At 37.6% G+C, this 23,675-nt stretch overlaps 1 protein-coding gene across 7 annotated transcripts in view; it reads left to right on the top strand.

Moving 5' to 3' along the window:
• Positions 1–23,675, top strand: part of LOC105487026 (growth arrest specific 2) — a 176,329-nt gene that overhangs the window by 134,356 nt on the left and 18,298 nt on the right. The window contains exon 8 of one of the 7 annotated variants that reach the window (XM_024794500.2): positions 7–25. The exons of the other annotated variants lie outside the window; for them this stretch is intronic. Within the exon in view, the coding sequence (XP_024650268.1) occupies positions 7–9 (3 nt within the window). The 3' untranslated portion in view covers positions 10–25. Of the gene's footprint in view, positions 1–6; positions 26–23,675 lie in introns of those variants that run through there. 7 annotated transcript variants of the gene reach the window in all.

Below are 23,675 nucleotides of genomic sequence, written 5' to 3'. Positions count from 1 at the left end.
TTTCAGTAGGGTCTTCATGGTTGTGACTATATCTCCACAGCCAAAGCAAAGCAGACATTTAAGGTAATTACTTAGATAATTAATGGGCAAATCTCCACTTTGCTTTCACTGTGGTGCCTTGGCCTTTAGTCAAATGAGGGAAGTTGGGCACTCAAAAGTTCATATTTTACCTTTTTTTATGAGGTACTAAAACACTTTCTTCTTTTATTTTTACCATGATACTTTTTAAAAATGGCAATCTCAGATTTATTGTGGGTGGTTAGAAGACAGTAACCTGGTAATATAATATTTGTCATTTTCTTAGTAAAATTCTTGTGCTCCAGGAATGTTGAGCTTACTGTTAAAAATTGTCTGTATAAACCTGGGTTTTAGCTTCTGTATGCAATATCATCTTGGTCTTTGCTTTCAAATGTTTGAAACAATACACTTATAGAATAAAAAATGAAACACTATATAATTTCAGAATGTCTCATTTCTACTCCTATTTGTAGTTTAATGCAAAAGGAACCTCATGGACCTCTACCACATTTTTGCTCCTGACACCATACCAAACTTCCAGATGTATCAGTCATGTTTTAACACTTCAGTATGATGAAAGTTAGAGAGGATGGAAATGGAATGGGACTTGATTTTGATGTACTGAAGTTGCATTGCATGCAGGAAAACTGGCTCATTTTTAGTTTTTAAATATTAATGATTATATCTAGGAAGCACAGCTTACTTGAGAAAGTCTTGTCTGTTATAATAGTTATAAGAGAAACCCTGTATTATAAATTCTACTTCAAACTAGATGAATGTATCTTGAAACTACATTATGAGAATGTTTAGATTTCTAAAAGAGCACGGTTAAATGTATTTCCTTGTCCATCATTTATTTTGTCATTCATTCATCACATACATGAGGGTGTGCTATTTGAAAGAACTGTGAGAAATCTTGAGGATGTGATTTCTTTGTAGGTTCTGTTTCCTTGTAAAGATAATGCTTAATAATGTAAATATTGGTCATATACCACTAATTATTTTGACAGTTCAATATAATTTAATTTCTTATCCCCATTAATAATTGACAAAGACCAGATGTGAGTTTCTGAAAATCTACTTCTAAAATTCCTTCAACAGACCTGCAAATGTGTCATACAAGATACAAGTATAACTCAGTTGTGTGACAGAAACACCAGACGTGACTTTTCTTGGAGCTGTTGAAAGGCATTGTATAGACTTATGAAGCAAGTTACTTGTAAATGAACATGAAACCTAAGTCTGTGGAGCTAATCTGACCATGACAGCCCTGACCCCCATTCGTCACCAAAGTCGATTGAACCCCTCTTGCTGGCTGGTGTTAAGTTTCCCCCTTTCACTATTCAGGTGTCACTTGGTTCAAGAGGAAGATGTTGGCTGACAGGTTTTCTTCAAATAATATGAGTACCTCTGTTATTTTCACTACTGAAATTGCTGCTGTTCTCCTTGTGTCTTATAAAATTATTGTTTTTTGTTTTTTACTTTTCATCAGTATCTTTTAAAGGGGTGTGTGTATTGGACTATATAGACGAGGTGGTATTTTCTAAAAACCCTAGGAATAATTCTTATTTTAGAATAAATTTCAAAAAAATATCGCTAAAGTTAGTATGATTTCTGTAGGCATCATGGATTTTATTCTGGAGGTTTGTAATGGAGTTTGCATGATAGTTTTTTGAAGGAAGTTCAGGTCTCCATTTGGAGGGGCTAGAAATCATGCAGAGTTCTCTTCTTTCCTTTCCTCTGCCTTCCATCTTTTCCCAGAGATGAGTATAAGGAGGGAGGATAATTTGCTAAGTTTTAGCAGTAGCATCCCCATTTTGATTTGTTTTTCTTTCTAAATGCAGGTATCGAATGACAGCATTGGCATTATCCTACTTAAAGTTTAAATGCAATAAAATCAAGAGCAAAGCATGCTTCCTACATTTCTCACACTCTGCAATGCCCAAAGAAATAATTTGGAGCTGAGCTACACCAGTGGGCTCTTTTTCAGTCCTAGAATAAAGAGAGGGAGCTTTAGTGTGTATAACCCCTTCCAGGGTCATCTCTCCTTCTACTGTTGAACTCAGGAAGTTCCAGGAGAATGCTAAGAGGTTCAGGCTTTCTCATACCTTGGCACCTAGGGCTGAAACACCTGGAGGCCAGCAGAGGCTACATAGTGCCAACTTCTTAGTTCTTCCTCCTCCTAGAGGCTGCAGCCTTCTGTCTGTGGTCGCGGTTCATTTTCCCAGTATTCCCCAGAATAACCTCTGTCCTCTGGCCCTTCTGACTTTTGGTAAGGACGCTTGCCAAGATATCTTCATTCCTGAGTCTCATTACCCACATCTGGGCCCAGTTTTCCCTGCCTAATTTCAAGCACTTTTCCAAGGATGGAACTTATGCTCCAGTCATCTTTGCTCTTTATGTCCAATGTCACACCTCAATCTTAATCTCTCCTCTTTAGAACACCATCAAGTCTTGCCAAATCTGTACACGGCTGGAATTGGCACTCTCCTTGGGGCTTATTTGCTATGAAATATTTTCTCTCTGAAGCAAGATTGCCCTTTCTACTTGTTTTTGTTTGCATTTCTCAGATCAGTTTCTTTCACTTGATCATCATTTCAACATGATCTCCTTCCTGACCCCCCTTCCACAGCAGGTTATAAAAAAAAGTGGCAAAGACCATTTTAAGCATTTAGATTCCAGCAATTTTCACATAACCAGAGGCTAGTGAGGGAGGCACTGATGTATGTAATGTGCTTCCCAACTGGCATGTGCTTCCTAGACATTCTCAATTAAATACATAAGAGCTCCATTTTTATTTTATGTGCACTTTTATTTTATTTTATTTTGAAATGGAGTGTTGCTCTTGTTGCCCAGACTGGAGTGCAACGGTGCAATCTCAGCTCACTGCAATATCTGCCTCCTGGGTTCAAGCAATTCTGTCTCAGCCTCCCAAGTAGCTGGGATTACAGGAGCGTGCCACCACACCCAGCTAATTTTTGTATTTTTAGTAGAGATGGGGTTTCACCGTATTGGTCAGGCTGGTCTTGATCTCCTGACCTCAGGTGATTGGCCCTCTTCAGCCTCCCAAAGTCCAGGGATTACAGGCATGAGCCACTGCGCCCAGCCTTTTGTGCAATTTTATGTTCAATGATCTCCAAATTTATTTACTGTTACAAGTATTTCTCTAAAATAACCCAGAACTATCTCAAATTACTAGGTGTTAGAGCTACTACAAATGACTTATCTTCAAACATGATCTCTTTCTGATTTTCTTAAAGTGAAGGCTTTCAAAACAAGACATATGTTTCATGGAAATGTAGTTAGTATGATGTTTTAAACAAGGCATTTTCTTAAAGTAACAACTCCTAGATTTTTTTGGTAGCAAAGCGCTTGAATATTGGGAGACCCAAACTGAATTGCATGGGCAAGTACTAAAGGCAGTATTTGGTATGTTGACTTTAAGAACTGAGATTCTGTTTGAGGAGATACCGATTTAACATCAAACTTAAGGTAGAGATTTTCCTTTCATGAATCTTTCATGCAATACATTTCTTTTGCTGTTAATGTGGACGTCAAGAGTCAAGAAAGGGTATTTGCAGAAAGTAACGTCTGAGATGAGACTCAAAGAATAAGCACATGTTGGCTAAACAAAGTAAAAGTGTTTCAATCAGAATCAGAAAGAAAGGAAACAGCATACAAAAAGGCCCAGAAGTAACAGAGGAGGAATGAAGGGAAGAGAAAGAGTGAGACCTCATCAGAACTGTAGAAGTGCAGCCTTGAGAACAAGAGGAGGAGTGGGCAGTGAGGGGCTGGTGTAGCAAGGGAGACATGATGCCAGGCAGACACACAGAGCCAGCTCATGGAGAGCTACCTGTATGATGAAAGCTTTGGCTTTCTCCTAAAGTCAATAAGGAAATTCTAAATAATTTTTAGACAAGGAGAAACATGAGTATACTGCATTTTAAATCATGCAGGCTGTAATGCAGATAATGAATTGAAATGGTATAAAGTTGGAGGAATAGCATCCCACCGTTTTGGCTTGGAGAATGTGTAGGTCAAGAGAGTGGCAGCTCAGTCTGGGAACCTATCTCATGAAATTCCAGATATGTATATTATTATCTGCTGGGTGAGGCTTTCTATCTTGGTGTTTTGGTTATTTAAAATGGAAACACCGTTAAGTTCATCTTTGTCTTGCAAACAATAACAGAAAAGCAACACGTTGATTTTGGCTTATTCTGATACATATGCCTGGCATAGAGGAATTGACTGGGTTTCAAAATATTAGAATTTCTGCTTGTTAATGTGTGGTTTCTTCGGTGAGAATTTTATGTAGAATAAAATCGGGGGCTACTCACAGAAACTAAAAGAGAGTGATGGGAAATAGTATTTTAACATTTTACCGCTGTAGTGAGTTTCTTTTTTATTGTTATTTTAAAAAACAGGTAATATCAACTGACAAGAGTCAAATAAATTAATAAAAAGCATAGACTGGTGCTCCTAACAGCCAGTTTTTAGAAATTTGTTACCCTAAGCTCTTATTCTCCAGATGTTATTCAGATTCTCAGTTCTAGGTCTGCCTCATGATTTAGTACATGCCTCATTTAGCATAGAAGAACTATAAAAAATATAGGGCTCTGCCCACAGTAAACCTTTCATAGAGACCAAGACATTATATTAAAACTGTTCCTTGGGCCAAGATCCTTTCTGGAGCATTCTTTGGCCATTTACAAATTTCTTTACGTGAGTTCATTGCAAATATACCCAGAAAGCATTGATTTCAGATGTATGGCTGAGTTAAGAACTTTGGGTACATGTTAACACAATTTATTTACCTCCTATTATGCCTGTTGATTGTCAGTAGCAGAGAGTAATTACCTACTATGTGCCTGGAACTGGTGTCGTGAATTGAGCAGTGAACAAAACAGTCTTGTTTTTATGTTCTGGGAGTGGGAAGACAGAAATAAATACATAGACCAAGGGGGCCAGATATAACTATTTTAGGCTTTGTGGGGTGTATGGTTTCTGTTACAACTACTTACCTCTATTGTTTTAGCAATGAATTTGCGTGTCTGTGTTCCAATAACACTGTACTTACAAAAATAGAGTATGGGCCAGGTTTGTTCTATAAGCCATATAGTTTGCTGACCCCTAACATAGATCATTAAATAAGGAAGTTCATCTTATCTACTAATAATAAAGAAAATAGAACAGGATAATATGGAAGGAAGTAGTTGTGACAGCTTTCGCCAAAGTGATTGTGCAAGACTTTTTTTGTGATTGGGTTAAATCAGTGTCCAAGTGATTAAAGAGCAAGTTGTCAATATCATCTATTTATCATCTATTTACCGTTCTCTTAAAATTATATATAAAGCTATGAAAATTAAGTTATATATCACACGTTTATAGGAGGTGGGAATCATATAGAACATGCTGACATATACCTGGACTCAATAATTGTTGTGCTATTGTTGAAGAAAATTTCAGATAATATCTTTCTCAAAAGTTCCAGGCTTCTTTAATTCATACTTCCCTCTGAATTTCCATGGCATTTATTAAATGATGAGATTCACTTAGCCCCAAGAAAATGTAACATTGGTTAGTGTATCTTTTGTGTATGCTGACCTGAAGTGTGTGGGCAGTGTTATATATTAGTTTCTAAATTGGCCTCTCAGCTTGGCATCTTCTGTCGTTGGCATGTCATAACCATTGAATTACCATTTTATGAGGATCAGAAAAGTTAAAAGAGAGTGCAGCTAGTATTCCAAGAAGAGGTGGCTCAGATTGATAATTTGCTTTCACAATGCACGAAAACTTCCTATATGGAAAACATTAGCTGAAGGAAAAGGAGAGGCTTACTTGTGAATCTCAAGTGATCTCTCTAAGATTTGTAGACTTAGTTGTTTTATGTGTACTGTAGTTGTTGTTAAATCCTAAGCCATACAACAAATTAAAGAGTACAAGTTTATGAACAATACTCTGTGTCATTTGGCTCCCTTTGTTGATGCATGTGGAATAATCTGTCAGACAACAGGTGTTACCTCTTGTATATAAGGAACTGGATAGAAGCCATGGCTTCAGACCTCGACGATCCAGTTTAAGAAAGACTCAAGAGTTAATTACACAAATAAAATAAGACAAAATGAAAAGTTCCATGAAGCAGCATTATTTAGAGTACATATTCATTCAACAAAATTGTGCTGAGTACTTATAATGAGCTGGATATTGTTCTAGACACTGATGAATTGTAACAAGTAGGATCAATATGATATAGATTTATCTGGAAAGCTTTCAAAGATAAGGTATAAATTCACCAGTGTCCTGAGAAGTATTTGGGATTTTAATTTGAGAGCACCATTTTAAAGGGTAAGCATGGCAGAGGAATAGGAAGAACTCAAGGTCTCTTCGAACAATGAGCACAATTAGTTTGACCGGAGATTATGTAGAGAATTCCAGCAGGGAATAATGTGAGAAAGGTAGGTTGGGGGCAATTGTTGGAGGGCCTTGATAAAGTCAAAATTTTGGTATTTTAACCTGAAGGCATTACACAACAATTGGAGATACTGAGCAATAGCATGGTAAATTGAAATTTAACCCAATTAATCTGACAGACTTGTATGTACAATTATAGGTGGAGCAGAAAGAAACCAAAGGCAATTCTGCCAATTAGGAGGCTATTTCAGTTGTTCATATGCTATGCACATTCACAAAAATGGTAGAATGGGAAAATGACAGGCAATATTAGTGGTATTTTGAGGGTAGACTTGATTGGCTATTAATGGAATAGAGGGAAAAAGTGAAGAAGAAACTAGAATTTTGAAAATAGTGATTTCTTAAAACAAATAACTCCTCCCCTAGAAAAAAATTTAGTTGAAATCTTTCTAGCTTAAAAGTTTCTGAGGTGAAATGATTCTGTCGTCCACTTGCTACATAACCTTGATCAAGTCTCTGTAACTCATCTATGATGCGAATTATAATGCTACTCATTTTTAGAGGGCTGATTATTCATTCAGCTGATATTCCATCAATTATTGTCTAGCTCCTGGGAATAGAGTGATGAATGAGACAAGGTCCCTGCCATTAAGTATATTTTCTGGTGGAGACAGATTCTTTCTCAGTGAGCAAATATACAGGTAATTTTGAGTTCTAATAAGATTAAACCTTGAGTTGAAAGGAAACATTTGATTCAATGTAGAATAATAGGGCTCAGGAGGGGTTACTTTGGGTAAAGCTTGAAGAGATGGCCTCTCCAAGGAAGTGATATTTGAAGTGAGATGTAAGTGATGAGAAGGAGCCAGGCTTGCGAAGAGCAGGAAAAGCAGTTCAGAGGTAACAGGAAGAGCAAGTGCAAAGGCTGGCTTATTTGAGGAGCAGTGTAGCAGACTTTTTAGGAAATGCACACTTACAAATGTAATACTTAATTGTTAGTCTGTGGGTAGAAATCATAGCAGATTTAAAAGGGTCACATGCCCTCTAGTGTCCTCTATGGCTTATTTAATCCTGTTAATAGGCTTTTCCAAGTGCCATGAAGAATGTTGAAACTGTGTATGTGTGCATTGGTTCTGTGAAATGCATTACTCTTTCTTTATGTAGGAAACAGAATTATGAGAAGGCAGCTCTGTTGAAGAGGAATATATTTATTTATTTTTGTAAATGAGAAGGAATGGAAACAGAAGGGAACAAGAAGTGTTCTGTTGAGAGGGATGACTTGCATATTTTAGTTTGGTCTGTTCATTCTTATATAAACTAGGGCAAAACAATGACCCCATTAAGGTTTTTTTTTTTTCACTTCAGTGTTTTTTTGGAGGGGATAAAATAAAGGAAAAAAAATAGAATCAGGGAATACTTTGATTCTGTTGTGTGGGTTTAAATTCTATCTCTCCACCCACAAAAAAATTCTGAAAAATGGTTCTTGGAATTTTTTTCTTCATGATCCCTAGTAATTGCCCTCATTTTGTGCCCATCTCCCTAGTTTTGGAGATGATGGGGAGACAATAGAGAATAGAGTGAAAATGTGGGGATGGTGCCCACCTCTACACCTATGTCTGAGTTCTTGTTTCTTCTGTAGCCATATTGATCTTCTCTTTTTTCAACACAGTGTGTTGTATCTTGTTCAAGGGCCTTTTGAAATACAATACCTCAGCTGGGCACGGTGGCTCATTCCTGTAATCCCAGCACTTTGGGAGACTGAGGTGAGCACATCACTTGAGGTCAGGAGATCCAGACCAGTCTGGCCAACATGGTGAAACCCTGTCTCTACTAAAAATATATAAATTAGCCAGGTGTGGTGGCATGGGCCTGTAATCCCAGCTACTCGGGAGGCTGAGACAGGAAAATTGCTTGAACCCGGGAGGCAGAGGTTGCTGTAAGCCAATATCGTGCCACTGCACTCCAGCCTGGGCAACAAAGAGCAAAACTCCATCTCAAAAAACAACAACAAAAAGAATTACAGTAACTCTTTCTGGTATGTACCTCCCTTCTCTATCCATTGTCTAACATCTCATTTCAATTCTTTTTAGTGGTTACTCCCAATGTCCTGTCCTACAACTAACCAACCTTCCTCCCAAAATTAGGCCACTGTTAGATTAGGTCTCCCTGTTGGGGATAATGATCCCAACCACCTTGTAATTTTTTTTCATGACATTCATGATGCCATAATCTTTGCTGTGTTTTCTTCCGTTCTTTACTGCTTTTGACCTTAAGGGTTGACTTGGGGTTGATTGTTACTCTCTTCCACTGCACTCCAGCCTGGGCAACAGAGCGGAACCACCTTGGATCATATGTGACTGAGACCTACCACTGTCTCTCTGTCTGGGCAACACAGCAAGACTCTGTCTCAAAAAAAATTGTAAGATTGTCTTACAGAAACAATCTTACAGAAACAATCAAGCAGTAGTTACTTAAACAACAGTAACAGAAAACAATCAAGCAGCAGTTACTTAAAGAAGATAAAAGATTGTTTCTTCATCATAAAATTCCAGGTGGTTTGATGACTCGAAGTCCCCACAGACTCAGTTACTCAAGCTCAATACTCTGCCATCACTGGTGGTAGGTCTCAGACATATATGGTCCAAGGTGGTTCTGTGTCTCAGGCAAAAAGATGGAGAAAAAGATGGCTTTTATAAGGAATTGCATGTTTTTCTTTTTTTTTTTTTTTGAGGTGGAGTCTGGCTCTGTCACCCAGGCTGGAGTGCAGTGGCGCGATCTCGGCTCACCGCAAGCTCCACCTCCCGGGTTCACGCCATTCTCCTGCCTCAGCCTCCCGAGTAGCTGGGACTACAGAAGCCTGCCACCTCGCCCGGCTAATTTTTTTGTATTTTTAGTAGAGACGGGGTTTCACCATGTTAGTCAGGATGGTCTTGAACTCCTGACCTTGTGATCAGCCCGTCTCGGCCTCCCAAAGTGCTGGGATTACAGGCGTGAGCCACTGCGCCCGGCCTAGGAATTGCATGTTTTTCTGATGAATGTATTGACTTGGAAATAGCTTAATTCTAACTTGGATTCAGGATTAAATTCAATCAGCCTTCTAAGTCTGTAAATTTCAAAAAGTATGACAAAGTAAATGTGGTTCAGAAATTTTAAAAAGATAATCACAGCATCTTGACCATTTACAAAGCAGAGCATTCTGAATTAGGGCATTTGACCTCATAACATCCCCCAAAACTAGATAGATTAAGAGGTGAGAACCTGAGAAAAAAGCAGATCAGAGTAGAGACAGACAACTTATAAGTGATAGAGTCAAGACTGAACCATGTTCGTCCTATGTTAAGTCCAAGTTCTTCATCCTGTTCCCAAGGGCATGTCAAAGCCTGACATGTAAAGCTATGGATGAAAAAAGATGGATCACCTAAGTGTCTTTCTGGTAAAGTAGGCAATATAGAAAGGGAGCATGCATTATGATATTTTTATGGATAGCTAGTATTCTTAATCATAGCTCTTAGCGAAATTGCATATAGAGTCTTGCTTAATTACTGCAGCAAAACTGGAAGTTGCAGAATGGCAGAGTCTGCTGTCCTTTGGTAAACAAGGGACAGCCCACACACACTACAGACATCCTGTGGTCCACACTGTACTGTCACTTAGCAACCAAGAGGAGATTTCTTTGTATTCCGAGCTATTCACTGAGGTGGGGGCGGGAGGTGCGGGGCGATCTCCTAGAAGGCCCTTCAGAACTAGGCCACGTAGAGAGTTAGATTAAATGAAACTCAAGGGTATTATGGCTTTTCTCACAGAATATCTATATCCTGACATGTTCCCGCCTCTGCTGCTGAAGCAGGTCATGTATGAGTGCAGCTGCCACTCAGCCTGATTTAGATGTTTTCACTGACAGGTTTAATTAAAATTTCTAGCAAGCACCATCTATCATTTCTGTTTTGTAATTTTTTCTCTCTGAGAGAAAAAAGTTCAGTGCTCATGACCTCTTGCATGGTTATGGTGCCTTTCTTTCTGTAGGAAGAGATTAGTAACCCCTTTAACAACATATAGATTTTCATTGGGAACCTTGATTGAAAGAAAATCGTAATTGTTAGTCTGTGTTTTGAGCTAAAGATATGTGGGTAAACTCCCTGAGGTCTATTATTGACCCCAGTGTAATATATTATATGGTCCAAAAAATATAATATTAGCAGGAATTGTTTTTTTATAATACTGTAATGTAACAAAGCAGTTCCCCTCTAGGACCGTCTAGATCCCTGGGTCTTGTGCTTATAAAAATTGGGATTCATAGGTTAATTTCAGTGTTTCAGAAAGGACAATGGAACTTGAACCTTTACCAATAGCTAGGTTGCATTGACTCACCAAATAACATACTTTAGGCCAAATTAATATAAAAATTGCTTCTTTCTACTAATCAGTTGATGTTCTGCATTTCATATATTTTTTTCTTAATTAAAATGGGGACCAAGTTATTTATTAATGAATAACATCTGCTGATAAAGTCTTTCAGCATGGTATGTGAAAAATAATGCAGATTTTGGAAGGAATTGTAAGGTGGAACCCTGGTCCTGACTGTTTTGTCACTTTGAATAAGTTATCCAATGATTGTGGGAATGAATTCCCTCATCTACATAAAAGGGATTAATAATATTAATTAGACAGATTTGTTGTGAGAGTTGGAGAGGACACCCAGCTCATAACTAGCACATAGTAGCCTAGCCTCTTAATGATGGAGAGTTATCATCAGCAGTAGAAGCAGCAGTAGCATCATTATCATTCTTTTTCTTTCAAAACCGGAAGTTTAAAAGAAAAAGTTAAGGGGTTCCTTAGCTGTGAGTCAAATGGAAAGCACTGTGTTTTGTCTTTCTTTTTCAACTTTTATTTTAGAATCAGAGACTGTATGTGCAGGTTTGTTACAAAGCTATATTGCCCAGTGCTGAGGTTGGGGTATGACTTGAACCCATCATCCAGGTAGTAAGCATAGTATCCAACAGGGAGTTTTTCAGCTCTTGCTCCCACATCCTTCTCCCCTGTAGTAGTCCCCAGTGTCTATTGTTGTTCTCATCTTTATGTCCACATGTACCCAATGTTTAGCTCTCCCTAATAAGTGAGAACATACAGTACGTTGTTTTCTGTTCCCATGTTAGTTCATTTAGGGTAATGGCCTCCAGCTGCATCAATGTAGCTGCAAATAATAATAACCATAATAATGTGATTTTGTTCTTTTTTTTTTTTTTTTTGGCTGTATAGTGTGTATATACCATGGTATATATGTACCATATTTTCTTTATCCAATCTACAACTAATAGCCACCTAGGTTGATTCCATGTCTTTGCTCTTGTGAATACTGCTGCAATGAACATACACATGCATGTGTTCCTTTGGTAGAATGATTATTTTCCTTTAGGTACATACCCAGTCATGAGATTGCTGGGTCAAATAGTGGTTCCACTCTTTGTGCATTGAGAAATCTCCAAACTGGTCTTCACAGAGCTGGACTAATTTACATACCCCAATAACATTGTGTAAATGTCCCCCTTTCTCTGCAACCTTGCCAACATCCTTTTCTTTTTGACATAACAAAGCCATTCTGACTGGTACAAGATGGCATCTCATTGTGGTTTTGATTTGCATTTCTCTTTTGACTAGTGATGAGCATTTTTTCATGTTTGTTAGCCACTTGTTTGTCTTCTTTTGAGAGGTTCTGTTCGTGTCTTTTGTCCACTTTTTAATGGGGCTATTTGGTTTTTTCCTGTTGAATTCTTTAAGCTCTTTATAGATTCCGGATATCACACTTTTATCAGAGATACAGCTTGTGAATGTTTTCTCCCATTCTGTAACATGTCTGTTTACTTCCTTGATAGTTTCTCTTCCTTTGTAGAAACTCTTTAGTTTAATTTGGTCCCACTTATCAATTTTTGTTTTTATTGCAGTGCTCTTAAGGACTTAGCCATAATTTCTTTGCAAAGGCTCCTTATGACTTGCCATGTGCTTTTTGTTCCTGTTACTCCCACAGGCCGAGTTTTCCAGTGACTTTTGAAACAGTTTGTACACCTGCATAGAGCCTCTCTCTGGCCCTTTAAGGATCCCACTTACTTACTTTTTTTGAGTTAGCACGCCTGTGGGAGGAGTGGAAATTCTTTATTTGCCCTTAGTGAGTTTTTACTCCAATCCCCATATCAAGAAGGATATTTCCTAGGTTTTCTTGTAGGATTTTTACAGTTTGAGACATATTTAAGTCTTTAATCCACCTTGGATTATTTTTTGTACATGTGTAAGGAAGGAGTCCAGTTTTGTTCTTCTGCATATGCTTAGCCAGCAGTTCCAGCATCATTTATTGAATTAGCGGCTTTTCCCCATTGCTTATTTTTGTCAAGTTTGTCAAAGATCAGTTGATTGTGGGTGTGTGGCTTTATTTCTGCATTCTCTCTTCTGTTCCATTGGTCTGTATTTCTGTTTCTATACTTGGACCATGCTGTTTTGGTTACTGTAGCCTTATAGTGTAGTTTGAAGTTGGGTAATACAGTGCCTCTGGCCTTGTTCTTTTTGCTTAGGATTGCTTTGGCTATTTGGACTCATTTTGGTTTCATATGAATTTTAGCTTTTTCTATGTCTGAAAAATGATTGGTAGTTTGATAGGAATAGTGTTGAATCTGTAAATTGGGAAGCAGTGTTTGAGTACTCATGAAGTCAAGACTCAACTGATCTGTGTTTGTATTTTCTGTTATAAACTATCTTGGGAAAGTAATGATATCATTTAAGGGTTCCTTGTCTTCAATGGTAAGAAGGAAAGCTTTGGATTGATAATAGTAAGTTACTAGTAAAGTTAACTAAATTTCAAGGTACTTTCTAGGTCAGATAGTTCATATTCCTTACCATATACCAACCTTCCCAGGTCTGCTACAGATGGTTTTGTTTGGCAAGGCATGAATCCTCTGTAACTCTAAATTTCCTTATCTATAGAATGGATATAGAAATAACTGCCTTCCAAGTGATTATACATTAAGAGCCTGGTATATAATAGTCATTGCTCACAATGTAAATGGTAGCTGCTTACTCAGCCTTTCCCCACAAGCAAGGTTTCATAGGTTTTTCACCATCCTATGCACATTTATTGTATATGCTCCAAGTTGACTATATCCTTCCTCCAATATGAGCCTCAGAATCAAACCCAGTCCTATAAATATGCTCTAATAAGTAGCCTAAATCCTCTGTGTATCTTCTGTCTTCTATTCCTATGTAGAGGCATTCACTTTCATTTCTGAGACATTTCTCCTGTCTCTCTTTTTTTTTTTTTTTTTTTTGAGACGGAGTCTCTCTCTGTCACCCAGGCTGGAGTGCTGTGGCCGGATCTCAGCTCACTGCAAGCTCCGCCTCCCGGGTTCCCGCCATTCTCCTGCCTCAGCCTCCCGAGTAGCCGGGACTACAGGCGCCCGCCACCTCGCCCGGCTAGTTTTTTTTTTTTTTGTATTTTTTAGTAGAGACGGGGTTTCACCGTGTTAGCCAGGATGGTCTCGATCTCCTGACCTCGTGATCCGCCCGTCTCGGCCTCCCAAAGTGCTGGGATTACAGGCTTGAGCCACCGCGCCCGGCTCTCCTGTCTCTCTTTCTACCTGTTTTCCCCAACTCATTGTTGCTTTCAACTATAAGATCTGAGGTCATGGTTTAGATTCATTTGAAGACCATTTTGCATCTTCTGGCATGGCTACAGAAGGTTCCAGTAAACCTGACACAGGCAAAATCCTGTGGTTAAATTGCAAGGACGTCTTCAGTCTTAGAGGACAAAAAGAGGAAAAAGAATAGCAAAAATTCCAGTGTTCCTCCATCACACTCGACATATTCCAAATCTAGAGATTCTGAAGGCCAAGAACAACTTGTTTGGTCTGTGTGAGTCGTGGATGTTTTGTCATCTAAGCCCGATGTACTCTGCCACACTTTACATCATTGCTGAGGGGTAAAAAACAGAAACAAAAATCCCCCCATAGCACTCAGAAAGTGCATCTTTATAGTCTGCATGGAAGAAGAGGGTCAGTGGCACAAAGCATTTGATGCCCTACCACCTCCTCTTTTTCCATTCATCCTGGGTGAAGGAAGAGTGTCTCTTTTCTCCCACTCCTGCCTAGCCCGTCTAATTCACTGTTGCATTATCCTCCTTGGAAAGTGCTTTTCTGGACTCTTGACACATTCTTACTGTATCAGAGCTGTGCTTAACCAGGAAGTGCCAGATGGCACTGAATCGCTGGCTGCTTAATATTCAAGAACAATATTACATACAGAACAGAATAATGTATGTGTTGATTAAAGGACTTTGCTGATGTCTTGGGAATCAGGAAATGCCCCGGTCACCTCCACAGCTGTGCCTTGACAATTTATGCAGACTACAAGTTTTGTGGTGGACTCTTTGCTAAGCATGTTTTCACCTTTTTTTTTTTTAAACTATATCTTCAGCACTTGGTTTTTTGCTCTAAGCTGCTTGCCATTCAAAGTCCTAGATATATGCCACTTTCATTGAAAAGTTTTTTTTCTAGTGTCCTCTTCCTTGTCTCTCTCTTCAGGATTGTAAGTCTATAAGGAAGTATAGGGCAAAAACTGTAAGCATAGATAGCTGTGCTTTTTTTGGGAGAACTGGCATTATAATTCTGGAAGATGTCAGCATATTAGCATATTCAGGAATTACCTACATGATGATATGGACTGTGAGTAATATGTAGTTATCTGAAATTGTTTCTGAATTTCTGAACATGAAAGGATATAATAAATGCAAGGCATACTTCTTGGATAAATCCTTCTAAAGGACTTAGTTTTCTATGGGGAGTTTTGGTTAAAATCCAAAGCAAACCAAGCAAAGAACTACCCTTTTATTGTTCTATCTGTCCAAAAACAGATTCTGCTTCTGTGGTATCCACCTCAGAATGGCTTAAAATGTTCTTAATTATGTCTCATAGTTCTGTTAGAACAATCACAAAGCTTACCAGGCTTTTATTTGTGAAAAGAGATTTACATTTACATGAGTTGGATTTAAAAAATTGTGAAAATGAACTTCATCCAAGCTGTCACCATTAATTTGTATTATTTTTAAAAACAATTGGCCAGATAGAAATACTGGTAGAAATTACTGAGAATGTCTTGAAGTGGGTTTTTGAAGACTAACCAATAAGATCAACTGCATATCTCATTACCTAACAAGTCATCCTATGTCCATTCATTTACTTATTTATGGATAGATAAGCGTTTATCCACTTATTCATGCAGAAAGAACTTATCACTGTCCACTATGCAAGGATTGGTGTTCAGTAACAGTAATATAGGAGAGTATTAATAATAAGTCATATCTCAAGATGTGTCTTGAACAATTTGCTGAATTTCTAGAAGATAATCGGCAATGTAGTACAGAAATGATTGTAATTTTATCTGTCATTTACTTCTATGAATGTTGGCCTTGTGTGGAAATAGACAAAAACAGATACCTGCCTCTGACAATGAAGTCACAAAATTGACCACAAAAGTAGATGCAAATGGGCAGGACATTGTCAATGTTGGTGAGCTACAAACTTGTATCTCCTTCAGTGCTAAACATCACACTATTAGGTATTAGATATTTTCAGTTTTATTTTTGAGAACTTTTTCAGAAAAGTGAGAAAGGCTTCTACTACTACTTAAAATCTCATTCTCATAGTTGCTACTATGAGATATATATCACTACTATAGCAATATAGATTCAAACGATGCATATTAGAATCACATGGATAACTTTTAGAAAACTACCCTCCGTAAGAAATTCTGATTTCATTTGTCTGGAGTGAGGCCTGATAATCCACATTTTAATATGTATTCCAATAATCACTTTCATTTCCCCACATGAATTATTTTTCCTCACCACCATGAAAATACACAATTGTTCTTAAAACTGATGTAATAGATTTTTGAGCATTTGTCTATATTTGGTGCAAGAGAATAGACACTAATGAAACAAGATTCCTTTCTCTCAAAAAGCTCCCAGACTTAGAGTTTTCTGAAATGTATGACGTGAATCCAGGCTCGCTCTGTAGCTATTTATGCTGTGTGACCCTGGACAGGCTACTCAATCTCTCTGATCCTTGGCAATTAAACTGCAAAGGTAGAAAGCAAATATTTTTCTTCGTAAGGTTGTTAGAAGCATTAAATGAGATAAAGTGCTCAATAGAAAGTAATATTGTTCCTATTATCCAGTATTTATTATCAATTTCATGTGCAAAATTTATACAATTAAATGCAATATATGCAGTTCATGCACATATACATAGTTATGTATACATAATTGTTGTGTATATATATGTATACATACACATATGCATATTAAATATTTGTTACTTTCACGCAGAGAAACACATGTGCCAGAGTGACAAGTAGATTTATTCCGGAAAAAAAAGAAAAAGAAAAAAGAGCAGCTAAATAGTTTTTAGCCCTGTAAAATGCATTGGAGACATTGGTGAGAAGCGTTGGGGGAAAATCATGTTTGCTTCTTTAGTTCCGATAGAGTTTAAACAATGCAGCACTACATTTTTATTCCGGGACAAACCCACGCACTTAATGTGCTGCTGCCACCTAGTGCTTAGATTCAATAACTACTATTTTGCTCTGCGGGTTTTAATGTCCGGTATTCAGGGTTGGAAAACAGCTTGGTATTTTGTTAGTTCTTTTGAAAGGAATCTTAAATATGGTTGATATATGTTTGTGTTAGTGTATTGGTTCACCTTTCTTTTTAGAGTATGTAATTTTGAATAGCTTCTGGCTTAAGTGGAATGGTTTGTTGGCTTCTTGTCATGTAGCTCATCTTTTTGAAAGCTGCCGGAGTGCCTCTGCAACATGAAATGGTGTGCATTTCCTTACGTTTTTATTTAAGCAAGACACTTCTGCTCTGCAAGAAAAAGGAATGTAGCACTAAATCTGCTCCATTTTCGCTGTTATTATGTTATAGTAGAATGTTATAGTGTGAGTCTTGCATGCTAATTAAGCTCATGGTAGTAAAAGTGGCACCACCCAGCACTTTGGGAGGCCAAGACGGGCGGATCATGAGGTCAGGAGATCGAGACCATCCTGGCTAACACGGTGAAACCCCCGTGTCTACTAAAAAAATACAAAAAACTAGCAGGGCGAGGTGGCGGGCTCCTGTAGTCCCAGCTACTCGGGAGGCTGAGGCAGGAGAATGGCGTAAACCCAGGAGGCGGAGCTTGCAGTGAGCTGAGATCCGGCCACTGCACTCCAGCCTGGGCAACAGAGCGAGACTCCGTCTAAAAAAAAAAAAAAAAAGTGGCACCAAAAGGAAAGCCCAAGAGACATGAAAAACAAAAAATTATCACTGAGATGTAGAATATGAGGAAAACATGTTTTTATTCCTTTGACAGGAAAAGTTTCAGTATGATTTGACTTCTTCATATGAACAATCACATGATATAGAATAGTATGTTTTCAAACTCAGGCTCTTGACATTTTGAATGAGATGATTCCTTGTTTGGGGGCTGGGGCTGTCCTGTGTATTGTAGGAGATTTCGTTGCATCACTGGCCTTTACCCGTTAGATGCCAGTATAAGCACCCGTCTCCCTGCCCCTTCTTGTGAGAACCAGAAAGGTCTCCAGAAATTGTCAAATGTCTCATGGATTGAGAACCACTGAAAAGCACACTGTGGTAATTACAGATCAAAAGTGATTTTTATATTTTTAATTAGTCTAGGGTTTGTACTAATTGGGGACAGAGCTTGTGTGATGCCTCAGGAATTGCCAGCAAATTCAAGCTATTTAATTACTTATTCCCTCATTTATGTATTTGAGAGAGACAACATCATATAATGATAAGTAGTATACGTTTAAATCTCAGTTCTGCCACTTACTAAATTTGTGATTAAATAATTTACTATCTCTATTAATATTAAAATCTAAAGTTCCATTTTCTTCAGCCATAAACTGGAGATAATTATTGCGTTGCCTTCACAAAAGAAGTGTGAAAATTAAATGAGATATTGCATTTAAAGTCCATATCACAGTGTCTACCAATTAGTAATAACTCAGTAAGTATTAATTATCATTTAATAGATATTTTAAATCCCTCTATGTGCCAGGAATTGTTACAGTTACTAGGGAAATAATGATGATTTATCCATCATTTCCCAAAGTGGATCAGTGTAGTGGGAAAAGAATTCAAATATAGTTATATATATAATTATCTTGATCACTACTATAATAGAGAAGAAGTACAAGATCCTATGACATGTCATTGTTATTAGGATTGACACCAATTTGTTGGAGATGCCTTTGGGAATCAATGCTAGTCAGCAGTTAACTGGCTGAAGTAGAAAAAGTTCAATTTCTTGTGGCAGTATGCCTAGATTTCATGTGTGTGTGTGTGTGTGTGTGTATCTCATATGATATATATTTTAATGTAGTTTTTGAAACTAGCAGAAAAGAAATATATATCTATATATCTATATATAGAGAGAGATAGATATATAGATATATATTTTACTTCAGAATGCTGACTGAGTTATAAAACAAGTAAACGGTTCATTATAACACATTAATTATGAGAAAGCATGTTTATTTTTCTAACATGGCATGATATATAAACATGGTTCTCTGAGTCTGTTCTGGAAGTCATTAGAAAGACAACATATTTGGTAAGCACATTTTTCTTCTGTGTCTCCCTTTTCTCCTCTGTTCAATGGGTTATGTGTACCCCTACCTACTCTACCTACCTAACACATGTCACAGCCAACGGCATGATCTCTCTCTGTGAATCAGTGGTGCATCCTGGGAAAATGATAGCAAAAATCTGGTGGGAAATTGGATGAGAGTGAGGTAACTGGAACACTACGAGAAAGATTCTAGTAGCTACACCACCCCTGGTGCAGTCAACCCTCTTTAGCCTGGACCACTGCAATAGCATTCAGACTGGCCTCTCCTATCCCTCTCACAGTTGTGTTAATAGTGAACTACTCAGTGCTATGTACAGAGCCATGCTGCTTTACATTTCTGTCCCTCTGCACCTGATTTCCCTCAGATGGAATGCATTTTTATCCTTTTTCTCCAACAAAGTCCTACTTTTCTTTAATGCTCATATCATTTCCTCCAATGAGACATTTTCACAAAACCTATTGCCCTCAAAGACTAGGCTGAAAGTATCCTCAATTTTTTTTTGGTTTTTTTTTGTGTTTTTGTTTGTTTGTTTTGTTTTTTGATAGAGTCTCGCTCTGTCACCAGGATATCTTTAGTAGATACAGGGTTTCACCATGTTGGCCAGGCTGGTCTTGAAGTCCTGACCTCAAGTGATCCGCCCATCTTGGCCTCCCAAAGTGCTAGGATTACAGGTGTGAGCCACCACACCCGGTTTTCAGTATGCTTTCTTAGCATCCTTTATTAGAATAAGCTTAACAAAGATATATTATTAAATATATATATAGTTAACATAGATTATTAAAATTACATTATAATGAGAAATTTAAAATGTAGTACATGCAGAGAAGACCTATTTTTTGCTTCAGAGTATCAAAGATAATGGAGAAATAAAACAGCTATATAAATGGACATCAGAGGATAAATAAAAACACTGAGAGCATAGATAAAATCACAAAGGTGAAGAAATTCTAGCAGAAATGGCTGCTATCAGAGACCAAATAAACTCAAAATGAAAAAGAATAGATTAGGCAAGATTAAATCCCCTTCCTGAAGACCTGTTAGGGTAATGGATAGACAGAGAAGAAAAAAAAATGGTAAGTGTGAGATTTGAGAATGAATTTATGGTGAAGATGCTGAGAGACTGGATAATGGAATTTCTTGTGACACTGAGTTAAAAATCTAGAAAAGGTATAGAGGGGATGGAAGAATCTCTAAATGGAGAAATAGGCAAAAATAAAAAAGGGAGAGGCAAGCCTTTTAGGTGCTGACATCACACATCAGAGATTACCACCAGGTCTGTGGTATAGATGGATAGCACATCTGTCTCAGTTTGCAGGTCTCAGTGCTGAGGTCTTCAAGACCTGACAGACATGCTTTTTGCAACTACTTTTAGAAGCTAATGGGCCAAAGATGAAATATCCATTTCCATTACAGTATATGTGTTAATCATAATATACAGGAAAAGAAAGAGGAAGGATCTTAAAATCTGGAGGCTGCTAATGTGACTTGAACGTTAATTAATTTTCTTTTTCTGATCTCACTAAAATAAGCTGGCTAGATACTAGGGAGAATGAATCACAAAGTGGCAGAAAAGAGATATGGGTGAACTTAAAAGATATTGGAGCCAAGGAAAGAGGGCTTTTAAGACAAATGAAGGAATGAACAGAATCAGAGTGAGTTACACTGTTGCCAGCTTTGCCTCCCTACACATATACTATGGATAAGGGGATGACTTCATGAAGCCAAAGTGGTGGCAACTTAGGAATGGTTTTGTATACTAGGCCCTTATATAAACAAGCACATCACTGGAGGCTGAGCTGAATTGAAAACAAGGTATTAGGAAATATAGGTTAGACTTATCAATGAGGAGTGAATATTGGTGTTCCTTCAACATCATTTTTTAGCTTAAAATACAAAAGGCCCAGAAAGGTGTTTATCAGAAAACTTACAGTTTCTCACTGACACAAAGTGATATGGGTATGCAGGGAAAATTCTGAAATATTAAAGATATTTGTGCAAGCAGGAGCATATCATTGCACACAGTGGGTTACTGGGGAAAGAAAAGGAAGTGGCTGAGGGATCCACATAGCTGAAGATTTGTGCCATAGTTTGTCATAAGAAAACACACATCATTTGAGAGAGGTGGACTAAATGAATAGAAAGTAGTTCCAGTATGCCAGCGGGGCCCTAATTAGTTAAACAACATCCTTCTAACAATAGTTGAAGGAAAAAAGACATGGGAATGGGATGGATGTATATATTTTATATCAGATGGGATAAATTTATATACATTTTTCTCTACTACATGTGTGCATATAGGAGACCTGTACACACATATATGACAGACTTTAGGAAATCATGAGAAAAAATTATAGAAATGAGAGAATAGAAATATACAATTGTGGAAATACAAAAATAGAAGATGAACTGGTGACAATTTTTAGTGTAAATTTTGAAAGGAATAAAGTTACTAGAATTTCTAGAGGCAAAAGTAAATTTAAGAGCAAAGAGTCAACATGGGAGCTTTGGGAGTTTATGTCTAAAAAGTGGCTGAATTTCAGCAGGCAGTTTGTGGTGAAAAGCTCCTAGGGCATTCGTTATGTGTGGCTTTTATAAACAGCATTTGTGTCATCCTCCCTACGGAGACCTCTGGGTGGCCCCATGGAACAATAGGCTCATTTATAAGTCAGCATGTGACCAGCTCTGAAGCTAGGGTGGATAGTCATAGTCAGTGATGAATTGTTTAATTCTTCTGGACTTCATCTTTAAGAAGACTGAACAATTTGGAAGTGAGCTCCAAGCGTCACCTACTCATATTGGAAAATGAGTGATGGAATCAGAATATTCAGTAAAGAAAGACTTTGTAATTCAGAATAGGTCAAAGAATTTAAAAGACATAACGAAGATCATATGTATGGAAGACAAAAACAGGGATTACAAAGAGGCCATGGCTGGGCGCAGTGGCTCAGCCTATAATCTCAGCACTTTGGGAGGTTGAGGTGGGTGGATCACCTGAGGTCAGGAGTTCGACACCAGCCTGACCAACATGGTGAAACCCCATCTCTACTAAAAATACAAAAATTAGTCAGGTGTGGTGACACGCACCTGTAATCCCAGCTACTTGGGAGGCTGAGCCAGGAGAACCTCTTGAACCCGGAAAGCAGAGGTTGCAGTGAACTAAGATCATACCACTGCACTCCAGCCTGGATGACAAGAGTGAGACTCCATCTCAAAAATAAATAAATAAATAAATAAATAAATAAATAAATAAATAAAATAAAAATTTTAAAAAGAACACAATTACAAAAGTCAGTTTTACATATAGGTAAATGAAATTGGTTTATAATTTTCTTCTATGTTCATTAACTGTTCAGATAGTAGGAAAACTTTATGATCATTAAAGCTTTGAAAGAAGTCAACTAGTATAGTCTGGGCAAAAATGATTGAGAAACACAGAGTTAGAGAAAGAAGAACACTTCGTGCCCCAGATAAAATGTTTGGAGCCTATTAGATTTATAGGGAACAAAATGATGAAGCTATGGAAAGTGTGAAGAGAAATAGGAAGAACAGGGAATGATGATCTTGGGGATAAATTTTCTGAGAGAGAAACACGAAGGCTTATAGTTATTCAGAAGTCAGAAGTATGTTATAGAAAGGGGAAGATAAAACAAAGGAAAAGCAATACAGATAGCAAAGCTCTGAGTCCTAATTCAGTCATGGCCTTGTCTGAGGATATTATGATGGTTGTGTTTTGTGATGGGAGGAGTTCAAATAATGTGTAATATGAAAATAGTTTAAAAAGTAACATTAAAGGATAAAGTGAAATGGTGTAAGAGAGGATTTTGTAACTATAAAGTGCAATTAAAATGTTAGGAAATGGATTTGAAATTGGGTGGCTAGATTGTGCCTAAGGTCTGAGGACTCTTCCATTATCTGCTACTCCTGAAGTATGGTGGGGGAGGGGGAATAGATCATTATTCATCCTTACTTTTGTAATGATTTCAGGTAAAATTGCATCTTTATGTAGTGAATTGTATGACAGAATGCCAGCTAGTCTGCACAACAAGAATAAGGTCTTCATACTAATAAAACAATGTTTTTTCAGTGAAGAAAAACATTTTCTTAATGTAGACATTTTGGAAATATTTCTGTCTTCTTGCTTTTTTTTAAGTAGCTGAGCTGAGCATTTTAAACCCGATTTTGTTTTTATGAAGAAATACATATACATTGTTAATAAAATGGTGCTATAAGACTTATGCCCTCAAAACAGCAAACCTGCTCCTCCTTTCTTACCCCTTTCCACTCTTTTTTTCTCCTTAGTTCTCCCCAGAGACAGCTGTTATGGCTGTTTCTTCTTGTATTTATCTCCAAGCTTCAACATTATTCACTTACGCTGCTTTATCTTAGTTTTAAATTTTAGATATTTTCTATGGCATATTCATGAACTCAGTGTAGCAGGAGTAGGGAGATGACGATCTAGCCATCTTTTCTCTCCCCTTCCCCTACTCACCACACATATTACACTTCCTTTCTTTCTATTTGCTCAACATCATTAGCCATGCCATAACGTTGGTCAAATCGTTATTCAGCATTTA

This window comes from Macaca nemestrina, chromosome 12 (assembly GCF_043159975.1).
Source record: "Macaca nemestrina isolate mMacNem1 chromosome 12, mMacNem.hap1, whole genome shotgun sequence".
In the NCBI taxonomy this organism is placed as follows: domain Eukaryota; kingdom Metazoa; phylum Chordata; class Mammalia; order Primates; family Cercopithecidae; genus Macaca; species Macaca nemestrina.
Note: the sequence above shows the minus strand (reverse complement) of the source record. Positions and strands in the feature narration are given on the sequence as shown.